At 48.3% G+C, this 15891-nt stretch overlaps 1 protein-coding gene across 3 annotated transcripts in view; it reads right to left on the bottom strand.

Annotated features, from left to right (window-relative positions):
- The window catches only part of CNTNAP5 (contactin associated protein family member 5), a 409890-nt gene that overhangs the window by 214278 nt on the left and 179721 nt on the right, over nt 1-15891 (bottom strand). For all 3 annotated transcript variants that reach the window (XM_054043237.1, XM_054043235.1, XM_054043236.1), the window contains one exon: nt 8712-8859. In XM_054043237.1, coding sequence (XP_053899212.1) covers nt 8712-8859 — 148 coding nt within the window. The remainder of the gene's footprint in view (nt 1-8711; nt 8860-15891) is intronic.

Below are 15891 nucleotides of genomic sequence, written 5' to 3'. Positions count from 1 at the left end.
GCAGAATTTACACCCGATCCTGCTGATGCCTTTTGGGCCATTACTCAGTTGTGGAATATGAACATTTTCAATGTAGCCATAAATCTCCTCCTCTAGAAAAGGGTGGATCAGCAGGATTTTTCCAGCGTTTAGCTAACAAGACTTTTCCAAAGTATTAAGATACCCCTGTTTCCCTCACAACATCCAAAACAATCAACTTGCCATTTGTCTGCACATGTCCTCTGCTATAACATTGGCTATTTGTTATAATCACTTCACTATTTGGGACTCTGTAGCAAAGGGTCTGAGAGAGTTTGCATTATAACCCCTTTAGGTACAGGATTTCTGTTTAACTCATGACAAATTCTTTCTAGGCAGCAATTTTGGGTATACATTCTCCTAGCTGCATGATTTTATTTTTATATTTAAGGTTATAGGAGGGGGAGTCTGGTTATTTCAGGTGGCGGAGGGGACAAATCATTTTGCATTTGAAACTTTCTTTTTCTCCCCCTCTCTGTGCTGCTTTTAAGAGAAGAAACAACCAACCTCCATGTGGTATTGCTGAATTCTGCCTGATTTTACAGCCTATGAACCCTCTGTTACATGTCAAGGCAGTTACTGTATGAGTAGGGCCCTACCAAATTCATGGTCCATTATGGTCAATTTCATGGCCGTGGGATTTGAAAATTGGTAAATTTGACGTTTTCCGATGTTTACATCTGAAATTTCACAGTGTTGTAACCGTGGGGGTCCTGACCCAAAAGGGAACTGGGGGGCGGTCACAAGCCTGTTGTAGAGGGGTCATGGGATTGCCACCCTCACTTCTGTGCAGTCTTCAGAACTGGACTCTGAAGGCAGCAACCACAGCGCTTCCTGCAGCTGCAGGACATTCCCGGAGGTGGGTCTGATCTCCCCCACCACCACCCAGAGTAGCTGTGCAGGAGATAGACAAGCCCCTCCCTCCCCAGCCCAGCTGGAGCGAGGAGACTCCGAGGAACAAGGGGACAGCGGATTTCACAGGGAAGGGCTTATTTCACAGTCCGTAACACTTTTTTCACAGCAGTGAAATTGGTAGCGCCCTATATATGAGTAGAAGATGGGTAAGCACGCTTGTGTATACTGACATAGCTTCATTGCTTTAGATATCATATTTCAGATACAGGAAACCCATCTTAAGAGACTATTCAAGGGCCCAGCAGAAATGTGAAGGGTTACCATACGTCCTCTTTTTCCCGGACATGTCCGGCTTTTTAGCAGTCAAACCCCCGTCCGGGAGGAATTGCCAAAAAGCCGAACATGTCCGGGAAAATGGCGGCTCTGCTCCTCCCCGACTCTTCGGCTCTGTTTAAGAGCCGGGCTGCCCGAGCGCTACCGGCGTCGGGCAGCCCCTACGCCTCCTAACCCTGCGCCCCCAGCCAGGCACTTCCCCTCCCGGGCTCCGGCGGCGCAGGGTCCGGAGGCACGGGGGCTGCCCGAAGCCGGTAGCGCTCGGGCAGCCCGGCTCTTAAACAGAGCCGAAGAGGAGCAGAGCCTCCAGCCGCGGCGGCTCTGCGTAACTTACACTGTGTCAGTTACACAGAGCCGAAGAGGAGCACCGCGTGTAAGTTACGCAGAGCCGCCGCGGCTGGAGGCTCTGCTCCTCTTCGGCTCTGTTTAAGAGCCGGGCTGCCCGAGCGCTACCGGCTTCGGGCAGCCCCCGTGCCTCCGGACCCTGCGCCGCCGGAGCCCGGGAGGGGAAGTGCCCGGCTGGGGGCGCAAGGTCCGGAGGCATAGGGGCTGCCCAAAGCCCGAGCGCTACTGGCTTCACGGTTTGCCGGGCAGCCTCCAGACCCTGTGCCCCCGACTGGGCGCTTCCCCTCCCGGGCTCCAGCTGTGCTGGGGAAGCGCCGGCTGGGGGCGCAGGGTCTGGGGGCTGCCCGGCAAACCCTGAAGCCGGTAGCACTGGGGCAGCCCTTTCCCCCTGGCTGGGAGTGGAAGGGAGGAGGGGGCGGAGTTAGGGTGGAGAAGGGGCAGAGTTGGGGCGGGGCTAGGGGGTGGGGAAATGGGCGGGGCCAGGGCCCGTGGAGGGTCCTCTTTTTTTATTTATGAGATATGGTAACCCTAGAAATGTGTTACCCAGCCAGGGCCACCCAGAGGATTCAGGGGGCCTGGGGCAAAGCAATTTCGGGGGCCCCTTCCATAAAAAAAAGTTGCAATACTATATTCTTGTGTGTGCCCCTGCGGGGTCCACGGCAAATTGCCCCCCACCCCCCGGGCGGCCCAGTGCCCAGCAGGGACGATTTTTTTTAAAAAGGCTGAAAACCAACCATATTAGGATTCTTGAATGTATTTTAGAGCTTGTGTACACTTGTGGAAGCACACAGTGTGCATGTAGCTACACGCTGCAGTGAAAGACACGCTGTATCCATCCTCACTGCAGTGTGTAGTTACACCCAACAGTGAAAGGCTCCGGCAGGGGGGAGGGCAGGAGCATTTCCCCACTGCCTCCCCTGCCTCTCGCCAGAGCCGTTGTTTGCTGCTGGAGTCTTTCCGTGTGGCGGACATAAGCTACACCAGCAGCACCCAGCACGGCTAAAACAGTCCTGGAGATGTGGGAGGCATTGCCTGAGCACGTACAGAGGGTACATAACCTAGGATTCAGGCGTGTAAGGCACTTCACTCAAAGTAGTCTACACTGCTGTTTATACTTTTCCTTGCTGAGCATGGAGTCTCTGTACACTGTAGACCTACCCTTAAAATGTCTATTAAAAACAAGGGTTTTCTTGTGAGAGACAGGGCTGCTTGTTCAGGTTTCACGGTAATAATTTTTATGATTACATAATAAAACTAACACAGGTATAGTGTGCGTCCTTTAAAGGCCAGCATTTCCCAGCATCGTGTCTCAAAGCCTTAGTGGGATGGGTCTCAGGTCAGTGTTAACAAATGTTGCAATACAATGTGTTTCAGCCCTAAAGCACTTCAGTAGGATTGATCTGTTGTTTTTGGCACTGGCAGCGTGCTTAATGCTCTAGAAGTCCTAGCTGCTCCCACAGTGGTCACTATCAAATGCCGACATTTCCAACAGCTGAGTGCAGTGAGCCGCTGGCTGGGGGGGACTTTGACCGTAACAGGACTTGACTTGGAAAGTCATTTAGCAGTACCGAGCAGAGAACTCGACGTTGCTGCTCTCCAGTGCAAGCAGGAACATAAGAACAGCCATACTAGGTCAGACCAAAGGTCCATCTAGCCCAGCATCCTGTCTTCCGATAGTGGTCAATGCCAGATACTCCAAAGGGAATGAACAGAGCAGATAATCATCAAGTGATCCATCCCCTGTCCCCCATTCCCAACTTCTGGCAAACAGAGACTAGGGAGACCATCCCTGCCCATCCTGGCTAATAGCCATGGATGGACCTATCCTCCATGAATTTATCTAGTTCTTTTTTGAACCCTGCTATGGTCTTGACATTCACAACATTATCTGGCAACGAATTCCAGACTGTCTGGACATTGTATGAAGAAATACTTCCTTTTGTTTGTTTTAAACCTGCTGCCTATTAATTTCATTTGGTGACTCCCTAGTTCTTGTGTTATGAGCAGGAGTAAATAACACTTTTTTTTTTTTAATGGAGCTATACCTATCTCATAGAACTGGAAGGGACCCTGAAAGGTCATCGAGTCCAGCCCCCTGCCACCACTAGCAGGACCAAGTACTGATTTTGCCCCAGATCCCTAAGTGGCCCCCTCAAGGATTGAACTCACACTTTCTTCACACCAGTCATGATTTTATAGACCTCTATCATATCTCTCCCCCCACAGTCTTCTCTTTTTCAAGCTGAAAAATTCCAGACTTATTAATCTCTCCTCATGTGGAAGCTGTTCCATACCCCTAACCATTTTTGTGGCCCTTTTCTGAACTTTTTCCAATTCCAATGTATCTTTTTTGAGATGGGGCAACCAGATCTGCACACAATATTCAAGGTGTGGGCGTACCAGGCATTTATATATACCCTACATGCTGGCAGAAGAAAGGTTAAACTCTAAGCATTGCAAAATTGCCTAAAGAGCTGGAAGTCTCAAGCCACTTGTGCAGCTGCTCTCCTTCTCTCAAAAATGCAGGGTTAAAAAGGAGCAGATGTGAGCAGAGGAGGTCTGAGGAAACGCAGGGCTCTTGTGCACTCGCCCGCATGCCAATGAGGAGCTTAGCGGCATACTCCCCTCTTTGGCTGCCCGGCAGTCACACAGCTATGGGTCCATTAATGCAGGACCAGGTTCCCCGGTATTTCTGGGCCAGCTGATCACTCTTTATCGTCTACTTATGAATCTTTCCACTGACTTAAACAGACTTTGGATCAGACACTCTGAGAATCCTTTACGCCACTCCGGCAGTGTCAACGGGACATAGTGGAGCTGAGAATCAGGCCCTTACAATCACTTTTACATGCCACAGAGGTGTAAAGGCGCTTTGGTGAGGGAGAATTAGGCCCCAGGTGAGCAACACACTAGACCAGAGGTTCCCAAACTGCGGGGAACATCCCCCAGGGGAAGCAACAAAGTCATCACGTGGGGAACAGAGGGGAAAAGAGGCACTTCCCAGTCAGGCACCCTCTGCAGGCGCCTCCCAGCAACGGCGCTGGGAGGCTTCTGCCATCACCTGCCTGGACATTTTGCCCTGGCTTAGGGAGGTGGCTTTGCTGAGTTTGGTTCAGGCAGGCAGCAGCAGGGGAACCAGATTTGGTGGGGCGTGGTCACTGTAGCCTCACCTGTCGGGAAGCAGCAGCGCAGAGGAGGCGGAGCCACCCGGTCTCGCTGGGCCGGGCAGGTAAGAGACAGGGGCCGCTGGGTACCTGGTACCCGCTCCTGACAGAGGTGGTGGGGGGGAGGGGTAAGAGCAGGCCCGCTGACGGGGGGGGGAGGGGGCGCAATTGCCATGGGGCCCCCAGCCACCGCTGCTTCTGAGGTAGCGGCGATGGCGGTCGGGAGCCCCGGGCCCTTTTAAATTGCCCGGGCGGGCCGCAGGGCTCCTAGGTGTGCGGTGGGTGGTACCGGCGTCAACGTCACTTCCACCCTAGGCCCGCACACCCCTAGAGATGGCCCCTGGCCCTGGGGCCTGGAATTGCTGTCAGCGGGCCTGTGTAAGAGTGAACTGGGGAACCCCTGCCTCCCCACCTTCCATAGGCACCCTGTACCCCCGACCCTGCCTCACACAGGCACACTGTATTTCCCAGACATCCAGCACCTCCCATCCCAGCACTGGAAACCCCCCCCCCCCCCGCAGTTTAGCTGGCTGGGCTATCCATCTCCATTGGCGATGGAGAGTGGGGAGTGGCGCACATCAGAGCTAGGTTATCTTTCACAGAGTCTCACTCTCCTTCCTCCAGGAGCCAGGTTATGCTTCAGGTCAGCTGTAGCCTTCAGTCAGCTTTTCTCCCACCAGGCCCTTTTCCATTCACTCCTTTCACCTGTCAGCTTGGAGAGGTTCACAGGAGCCAGCCCCTCTCCTGCTAGGGTCTTAGAGAGCTCTTCTGTCTAGGGCCCTTGTCTGTAAATGTGCCTTGATGGCCTTTTATGAGGCCCAGGTTATACAATTATCTGACTAGTGCGCTCATTCCCTTTAAATTACCTCCTCACAGGTAGCCTGGGCCCAGACTCCTCTTAAAGGGGCCAGCAACCTCATACCAAACAGGTAAACTGAGGCAAAGAAGTCAAATGACTTTTCCAACACGACAGGAATGGCGATCAGAAGCAGTACTTTAAAATCGGTGGTTCTGGCTTGTGCTCAGAAGTCTAGCTCACATATTTATCCTCCTTACTTACACATGACTGGTTTCATTGACTCTGTAAACTGTTATAGATTAAACGTCAGTTAACTTGCATGTCAAACGGGGCACACCAGGGAAAGTCATTGACTGTCCTGCCCTAAGGTAGTTTGCATTTCTTCAATCGATTCAGAGAGTGTAGTTATCATGGGTGATTGCAAGTTCAAAATATAATTTTTAAGAGGATCTTTGCCTTTATTTATCCTGAAAGTTTGATAGCAGGTCACTTGCTTCCCTCCCTTCCTTAATCCTCTGTCTCTAACTCTCCCTCCTGGACTGGAGTAATACAGTGCATATTACAAAGAATTCCCCCTCGGTGACCCCTTATGTGAGAGAATAAACCAGAGTATTTTGCACATCCAAGAAAGGCCAGATGAGTGGCCTCTAATTTTGACTATATAGGAGTCCTGCTTTCATACAAGAGGCAGGTCAGCATTGTCTTGAAACATAAGGGGAAAACTTTTTTTTTTTTTTTTTGGCCATTGGAAGATTAGTGACAAGCTGCAGAATTCAGATGCATGGAGAAAAAGTGGATTCAATTTCAAATTATAAAATCATAAGGTGAAATCCCAGCCCTGTTTAAGTCAATGGAAAAATTCCCAGTGACGTCAACAGGAGCAGCATTTAAAGGTCATCTCGAGCTGCCCCCACCTTCCTCAGTGTCCCCTACAGTTTATTGTTAGTGCACTGGGCCACTGATTTTAATAGTGAGACTTCCACACCTTCATTTGGGAGGCTATTCCATGGCATAACCCATCTCACTGCAGACGTCGATGCCAAACCTGCAGCCGCAACAGACACCACACCCCTCCAGGGAGAGGGTGACCTTCTAGTGCAGGGGTGGGCAAACGTTTTGGCCTGAGGGCCACATCAGGTTTCAGAAATTGTATGGAGGGCTGGTTAGGGGAGGCTGTGCCTCCCCCAAACAGCCAGGCGTGGCCCGGCCCCTGTCCCCTATCTGACCCCCCCCCCCGCTTCTTGCCCCCTGACAGCTCCCGCCCCCCAGGACCCCTGCCACATCCCCCGTTCCCTGATTCCTCCCTCCCACTCCCATCCACCGCCCCGCTCCCTGTCCCCTGACTGCCCCCCACCACCCCATCCAACCCCCCCTCTCCTTCCTGACTGCTCCCCCGGGATCCCTACCCCCATTCAACCCTCCTGTTCGCCGCCCTCTGACCGCCCCAACCCCTATCCACACCCCCGCCCCCCGACCAGCCCCCCAAACTCCCCTGCCCTCTCTCCAACCTCTTGTGCGACTGACCCGCCCCTCCACACATGTTTGTGACTTAGGAGTTTGTGGGGAGAGGGTGAGAAAAAAGGTCAGCGTGGTGGGCCAGGGTCCCTCCTGAGTCCCCACCAGACCTCGATTTGGGTGGCTTATGGGGCCCTTCCAGTGTTTATGGTCCACAAGGGAATCTCCAAACAGAAAACAAACCAACAAAAGGGGTCTTTTCCCTCTCCCCCACCTCTGGGAGACTGACAATCAAAGTCAAAGAAAAAGGTGGACAGTCTCTTAGGCAGTCTTTTGGTCAGTCCTTTGGCTTATCTGTCAGTTCTAGTGTCCTCCCTCATGGTTCAGATCTGCCTCCAGCCCCTCCTTTTGGTCTCCGTTTCTTTACGCCTGGCCATATAGTATCAGAGGCGGCAGGGTCTGCAACGGTCTCTCTCTCCTCATCGATCTGTCCCTGTAGCCATCAGTCTCCAAGATAGAGCCGTCTTCCCCCTAGTCACCATGCTTATAAAAGGTCAGGCTTTCCCTTTTTAAGCTGCCTCCCTCCAGCCAGGGAAAGCCTTACAAATGTGTCTGGTTAGTGCTGCCTGAGCCCATAAAGGCTTGTTAGTCTCCTCTCTACCAGAACGAGGGTGTGTCCCCTCACAGTCACACATTGGTTCTTGTGCCTTCCTATCAGAGGTGCTGATCCAGGGGCTTTACTGGAGGCGGGGGGGGGGGGGGGGGGGGGGGGGGGGGGGGAGAGAGACCCAGATTTTCTGAAGTCGGCCCTGATCGTCATCCTAAACTTTCCTTGTCATAACTTCCTCCCACTAGGCCTAGTTAGACCCCAATGTAGCACCTTAAATAGTTCCTCCAACCTCAGTATTTCAAATACTTGTAGATTACCAGGCTCTTCCAGATCCAATCTCATCTTCCCCCATTCATGCGCGGACACGTTGAGTCATCTCTTAGCCAAGGTACACATCATGGTTCTTACAGATCAAGCCCTCCAGCCCCCTGGTTATTTTTGTTGCTATTCTTTTGAACTCCCCTCTGTTTGTTGGGATGTTTTCAGTGCCAGAATGGTGCACGGCAGGCCAGATCATCTGCTGCTGTCTATCTAGTTATATTGAAGACAATGGAGCTGGGCCAATTTTCATTGGCTGGAGATCTGGCCCAGTAAGTGCCCGACACAGTAGAACTGTAAAGAAGCAAGTTTGGGTGTCAAATTTTGAAAATGGCTCTACATCTAAAAATGTTGGGGTGCAAAGGTTTGGAGAGGTCAAGATGATGAATTTGTTCAAGCAAAGAGCATAGACAGCTAACTAACAGATTTATACAGTCAAATGATATGCCATACAGAAATTGGAAAGGTGCATTTATATAAATGCAATACATATGCCAACATACTCTCTAAAATGTCTATGAATCCCTTGATTATATTTCCAGTTTACTTTAGTCTCAGACCCTTAACCTTTATACCTGTTTAATTCCCTGTAACTGCAGGGTATGGGGGAAAGATGATATGTTATAAGATATTAGTGGAAGGGAGCTCAGCCAGCAAGTAATGCTTATCTGTCATGAAAGCTACAACTCCAATCAGATATTTGGTGGTGCATGTTCATACTGGATTAAAAGATGTACTCGGCCAGGTACATTCCCTGGGGCTTCCTGGAACATTGACAATCTTGTTTGATGACATTTGCATTAAAGGCACTTACTGTATGAGCAACCATAGACCTCAACTCTCAGGCCTATTCTTCCACTGGGATTCCATTTCAGAGGGACGAAGCGCAGGAAGCGGGTTTTCACGGAGTGCAGAAGTTTGTGATGTACCACACTGTCTGCATTAGTGTTCCCTGTGAAGACCTGCAAGGAAAGGAAGTTCCGGTGAGACTTTTAAATGGTCAGTTGGTTGTGAGCAATGAAAATATAAAAACAAACGCAACAAAAACATAAAACTATCTACAGACTGAGGAAAGACTGCAGGATTTCAAAGACCAGGTTTGACTGAGATAAGCATCCAAGCTTCGGGAACCTAGCTGAAACATCTCCAAACTAGCCACTGCTGAAATGCAGCTACCCTTATGGTGGAAGACAGCACCTATTTAAAGGTGCACAGTAGCTTTACAAAAAACGATATGCTACAGTTTTGACAAAACATTTTTTTTTTGGTTGAAAAATTCCATTTCATCAGACTTAGGAGCAGGGACCGTCTTTTGGTTCTGAGTTTGTACAGCACCTAGCATACTGGCTCCTGGCCACTACCATAGGTGCCGACAAAAAATGAGTGGGTGCTTAGCACCCACCGGCAGCCAGCTCTTCCCTTCCCCACCTCCCACCCGCCGGTGGCCCCGACAATCAACTCCTCGCCCTCCCTCCCAGCACCTCCCGCCAGTCACGATCAGCTGTTTTGTGGTGTGCAGGAGGCACTGGGAGGGAGAGGAAAGAAGCAGGGATGTGGCATTCTCAGAGGAGGAGGTGGAACTGGATGGGAAGAGGTGGGGTGGGGGCAGAGCTGGGGGCAGGGCCTGGGGCACAGCTGGGGGCAGGAAGACAAGGGGCAGGGATGGAGGTTTGGGGGAAGGAGGTGGGCAGGGCAGAAGGATGAGCACCTCCAGGGCCTGGAGGAAGCCAGCGCCTATGGTCACTACAGTAACACAAATAAGAATGTTTCTCAGAACTCACAAAAACCCAGGTGATCAGGTCATTCTTCAGGGCTGTGGGAAACCCAGGGTCAAATCCCTCCTCTGAACCAGGCAGATTCAGAGTGTCCTAACCACCAGGCTATTGGCTAGCCTGCAGTGGGGTGCCCGTCTGTTTGTTTCTCCACTCCAGAAAGGTCTTGCGGCAGGGGAGGGCGGCCGGAGGCCCGGGGGGAGGGCAGCGAGTCCTGGTCGGGGCTCCGCTCTCCCCGGCGGCCAGAGCGTCGGGGGGAGGGCGGCGAGCCCCGGCTGTGGCCCCGCTCTCCCCGGTGGCTGGAGCCGGAGCACCGCGCCGCCCCCCTCCAGGTGCCGCCCCAAGCACAAGCTTGGTGGGCTGGTGCCTGGAGCCAGCCCTGCTTTTGGGCAATGTACATTGGTAAATTCTGGCTCCTTCTCAGGCTCCAATTGGCCACCGCTGGACTAGAGACATTACTAAAATAATGCCGGGCCAGATGTTGTGCTGGGGTAAATTGGAATAGCTCCATTAAAGTCAACAGAGCCATGCTGATTTACATCCGCTGAAGCTCTGGTATGCTGCCTCTTAAATTAGTCTTTGGCAAAATTGCGGCAACACTCAAACTGAACGTCTTAGCTATGTCTGGGTGTGGAAAGACAGAAGAAAGTTCAGTTTGAAGAAGCGTCAGCTCAACCAAGCGGATGCATTAAAAAGACAGGCTCGGGAATTTGTCTTCATCTCACTTGACACACATGCAGGGCAGCAAACAGCAGCTTATTTACAGATCTACAGAAGCAGGCTCCTGTAATGACGCTGATGATTATCTGCTCTCTCACTTTATTAGGCAGGTAATGGGGTGGGTTTGAACTGTGAACAGAAGAAGGAGAAGCGCTGGCACAGTCCAGGCAGACTTGAGGTTAACTATCTTCCAGAGGAGCTATTTTAGGATGTAGCTTCTTCTGTTTTTCCTGCCAAAGACCAATTGATGAACCAAGCTGAAAAAGAGATTGTGAATGTGCAGGGTCCCACAACACAGATGTTTGCAATTTACATTATTACAGCCTTGATTTAAGGAAGTGCAGGTGCAGAAGCACCTGTCTACCTTGCAGATTTTGCCTATGTCATCTCTGTGACCTGCCATTTACACCCAAGCAAATGGGGACAGGGAACAGCCAACAAGAAGAAACTTGATTCAAAATACCAAGTAGCTCCTCCAAGGGATCTAAATGAATGAAAAAAGGAATCAAATCAAAGTCTTAAGTGTCAAAATGACACTCCCATAAAAAACAATTGCATTCTTCCTTTTAAATAGCCATATTAGTACCCTATTAGTGCGGGAAAGCTCATGCGTGAGCTATAAGAAGTGACATCCACCATACAGAACAGACCTGCATCTGAATATCTCACGGGGGACTTCTGAAACATTCTGTTGAACATGGATTTCAAGCAAAGTGTGAACTTCCGGTTCATATATGACAATGCTGGAGCATAGGGATGAGAATGCTGGTCATCTTGTCAGATTTTCTAGCTTGAAAGAGGCTTTGATTCTGGACTACCTATACCAGCCCTAGGGATATAAATGAACCTCAGATATGTTCAGGTTTCAGTGAGCTAGACTTTAATTGAATGGGGTTGTTCAGTTTTGGGAGCTGAATGGTGGTGTTAGAGTTTTAGAGGTCAATCACTAAAATCAAGCCCTGCACTAGGAATCTGTCACATCTACCTATATCAGTGGTGGGCAACCTGCGGCCAGTCAGGGTAATCCGCTGGCGGGCTGCAAGATAGTTTGTTTACATTGGCACAGTTACCCACAGCTCCCAGTGGCCACGGTTAGCCGATACCAGCCAATGGGAGCTGCGGGAACAGCACGGGCCACAGGGAACGTTGAACCACGGCCACTGGGAGCTGCCAGCGGCTGTGCCAATATAAACAAACTGTCTGGCGTGTGAGGCCCACGGGCCACAGGTTGTCCACCACTGACCTGTATCCATCCACAAAACACCACGTAATACACTGAAAGGTTCCATGATGTGAAAAGCACTATACAATCCTGATAAGACTGTACTGAATCTAAGCAACCCTTCCATTGAATGTGATGCTACAGTATGGAACCGTCACAATTGCATCAATGCCTTCTTCTGACATGATGGATCTGAACAGTTCTCTGCAGCCACTATGATCTATCATGAGAATGAATATGAACCCTTTAGTCTCACTGGAAAGAAAACAACACAACAGTTTTAGGAGTTTCATTGGTATTGGTACCATCTAAACCTCTCTCTTTTCCAACAAGGACATTGAGGACACTTTCAGATAAGGGAAATTTCCCTGTAGAAGAGGTGGACTGTAAGGGGAAGGAAATGCACTGAAATGTGTGACTGTTTTTAGCCCCTTCGTGCATTCAATGAAGGCTTGTTTGAGGCTCTGCAATAGGAGTGTTGTGTGTGTTCAGTAGACTTGTCTAAGACTATACAACAGGAGACACCCAATCCACAGCAACAAAATCCCAACCCACATTACTGCCACTCTTTTGCCAGTAAGAAAAGTAAAATAAACACCTCTCTGTTCAAATTCAGCCCCGATTCTGAAGAAGCTTAGCCTTCCATGGGCCTATGCCTGGACACAGAGTTCCAACAGTATGGAGCTCATCGAGGCAGGGTCAGATCGCCAGCGAGCCTCGCCTCCGCACAATGCCTTGAAGCATCCCTTTGCCACCAATCAAGGCAAGTCCACAGGGAAGAAGAGCAATGGGGATTGCTTGGCTCAGGAGATGGAAGGACACTTCTTGCTCACCTATTGTGTAGCCTCCCTGATACCCAACAGAGCTCTCCCCTATGTCCCCTTGCTGCTCTTCTTTGACAGGCAGGCTGTTATTTTGTGTCAAAAATATCATCAGCCCAGCTGTGACCAAATAGGAAGCCATAATACAGACACTGAGGCTGAGTCACAACCCAGTAATGTCAGCAGGACCCTTTCCATATAGATGTCATTGGGCTTTAAATCAGCAACAAAACACATTGAGAGGCAGTGTGCTCCAATGGACCAGGTACGGGAGGCAGGAGAGCTAGGTTTCATTCCCACCTCTGCCACAGAGTTCCTCTGTAACCTTGGTCAAGTTGTTTCACCTCTTTGTGTCTATCACTGTAAGCGCTTCAGGACAGAGACTGCCTCTTACTATATGTGAGTACAGCACCTAGCACAATGGGCTCCTGATCTTGGTTGGGTCTGTAGATGCTATTGTAATGCAAACGAATAACTACAACAACAGATACTGCCAGGTGAGCTGAGGTTCTTGTCTAGATTGGAAGAAAGTCTGCCCATCACAGTTAAACAGAATTGAATGTAACCCTTCTGAAACCAATCACATCTCCAGAAAGATGCATCTCCTACCCCGCTACAGTTTTGTCCTCTGTTTTACCAATCACTGCTATATTTTACTCTGTGATATGCCTGTCCTTCACAGAGTACACCCAACGGTAACATCCCTGACACCTCATCTTGTTTGCTATCGGGGGAGGGAAGAGACCTGTCCAAATTATCTATCCTACAATATATGAAGAAACAAAACAAAACTGGATTCCACCCCCATCACCCTCTGCCCAAAATGATGATAGACTCCAAAAAGAAGTTCAATTTCACCATACAATAGGGATTAAAATGAATCTGCCCAGCACTGAGTAGTGAACTCCAGGTCCCCTTGCTAAGAATTACACGCGTTATTTATTGAGAGTGCAGATTGTGCTTCGGCAATAGAGTGTCTTATTGAGTTCTCTTCCTCACATTACAGAGAACTGACAGTTTCTGTGCACAAGCACAGATATGAAGCAATCAAGCTGGAGGAGGATAGAGTAATACAGCGCACTCCACCCTAGCCCATCATTGTATTGCATAATCTGCTCAAGCGGGACGGATACATGCATCGGATGTGCTCCATTACATTACATGTGTAATCTCTCTCGTTAGTTGCATTGCAAATAAAGGCATACATACTGATAACACTAAGTAGCCTTAGGTAGATTGCCAAAAAAAAAAATAATCAATTTTTCCATCAGGAAAATCCAAATGAAATATTTTATTTTGGTCAATTTGACCCAGATTGGAATATTTCATTTTATTGAATTGACTGCAAAATGTTCAATTTTGAATCCCTGGCTGGGATGATTTAGTTGGAGTTGGTCCTGCTTTGAGCAGGGGGCTGGACTAGATGACCTCGTGAGGTCTCTTCCAACCCTGATCTTCTATGATTCAAAGAAAGATACTACCTCACCCACCGGGATCAACAAGGCTACAACACCACTGCAACCAAAGATAATGACCAACAAGGAAGAAGATACTCAAATAAGAATGGAAGGAGGGTGAAAAGAAAACTTCTAGGAAAGAGTTCTACATTCTAGCGTCTTGTCCAAACTGCAGTCTACCTAAATTCCTCCTACAACCTCAAACTGATACAGCACTTTAGTTCCTATCCTAAGCTTTTGTGTGTTGTCACTATACTTTCAAACAAAAGTTATGGTCACACACACCCCCTCCCCCACGTGGCTACCTTTCATGGATAGATGAAATGATCCCCATGGATAGTTTTAAGTATCAGTTAAGTCTGGAGAGCACTTTGGGGTGAAGGATGTTATAAAATATTATAATTGTTGTTAGTAACAATAATACTGGGAGGAACTTACTGCAAAACTAAAGCCGTAAAATAGAGGAAGAGCCAAAAGTCAGCAACTAATTCCAGTTTCTTCTTGGCATCCCACTCTTTATCGTCAAAAAACTATATTATATATATAACCTCATCACATCAAAAAAGAAATATTTCCCTAAAACCTTGACAAGATTAACCTTAGCCAATAGACTGCAACAGCTCTTTCCCTTGCTATTGCCAACATTAATCATACACTTCAGGCTGTACTTTTGCATAAATCTCACGGAGGCTTGCATGCTTTGTATTGAATTAGTGGGATTAACAATGCGGTGAATGTGTTTATGTCTAGCACTGTTGGGCAATGCTTGGAACCCTCCTCATATTTAGCTTCATCAAACTGAGTTTAAATAGCTATCTCTCTGATGATAATTTCGACGTCTCTGATGATAATTTGCCAGCCCAATCCAGCAACAGGACACCAGAGAGGTGTTAGTTATTCCACGCAATGGTGACTTCAAATGAATATTTGACTTCATTATCTTAAACTATAAAACAGGGAAATAATGTAACAGCATTTCTATTTGGAGCTGCAAAATAATGTTGAAAGGGCATGGATAGTTAGATTCGATTTCCCTCAATGTTTTGTAAAATGGTGAAAAAAAAAAGCCATTTTTAGTCAATGTAGCTTTGCAAATTTTGCTGGGAGCAAGACAAAATTCACACTCCAACCTCAGACACAACATCTGTGTATCTCATGAGACTACCATAGGTTTGTCTTATGGCACTGTATCTTTTTCAATATCTTTTTTACTGAAATTTTATCACAAGACAGTTAATCTTTACGCATATATAGGTTGTTACTTGTGGAAAAAGGGGGAGGGGGAGAGGAGAGAATGAAACCTAGGCTGTTTCCAAGGAAGCATGATCAACATTTTATGAATTTTCAAGTTTTATCAACATTTTGAAATTTGATTATTTAAAAAAAAAATAGGGGGAAAAAGATTTCTGTGCAAGAGAGTTTTGAGCAAGTCTAGTTAGATCATCATTCAAAATTAGTGTGACCAGACAGCAAGTGTGAAAAATCGGGACGGGGAGGGGAGGGGGGAATAATAGGCGCCTACATAAGACAAAGCCCCAAATATCGGGACTGTCCCTATAAAATAGGGACATCTGGTCACCCTATTCAAAATGGGAAGAGTTCTGCTACCAATGTATTGAATGGTATGGGCTAGATTCTGAGTTGGTGTAAATTGATGTAGGTTCATTGAAGTCCATTTATATCAACTGAAGATTTAGTCGTATGGTTTTTCTAGGCTTTTGTCTTAAGAACATAATGGATAAATCAATATCTGTGTCTCATTTCACTCAGTCCCTTCCTACAAAAAACACTGCTGAAAAGCTTTTAACATCCCATAATTCAGTCAATGTTTTAATAATTACACTTCCCACACTGATCAAATCGGCCTTTTTGATACCAGAGCAGCAACAAGAAACTATTTTTCCAGACCATGCGATAGTTTAAGAGGACCTATTGCAGTATCCCAGTGGATATCTGTGCATCTTTTTTCCTCAACACAGGTTTGATCAATTAGTTCCAATCA

Source organism: Malaclemys terrapin, chromosome 11, assembly GCF_027887155.1.
Source record: "Malaclemys terrapin pileata isolate rMalTer1 chromosome 11, rMalTer1.hap1, whole genome shotgun sequence".
In the NCBI taxonomy this organism is placed as follows: Eukaryota; Metazoa; Chordata; order Testudines; family Emydidae; genus Malaclemys; species Malaclemys terrapin.
This window is presented reverse-complemented; position numbering and strand designations above follow the sequence as displayed.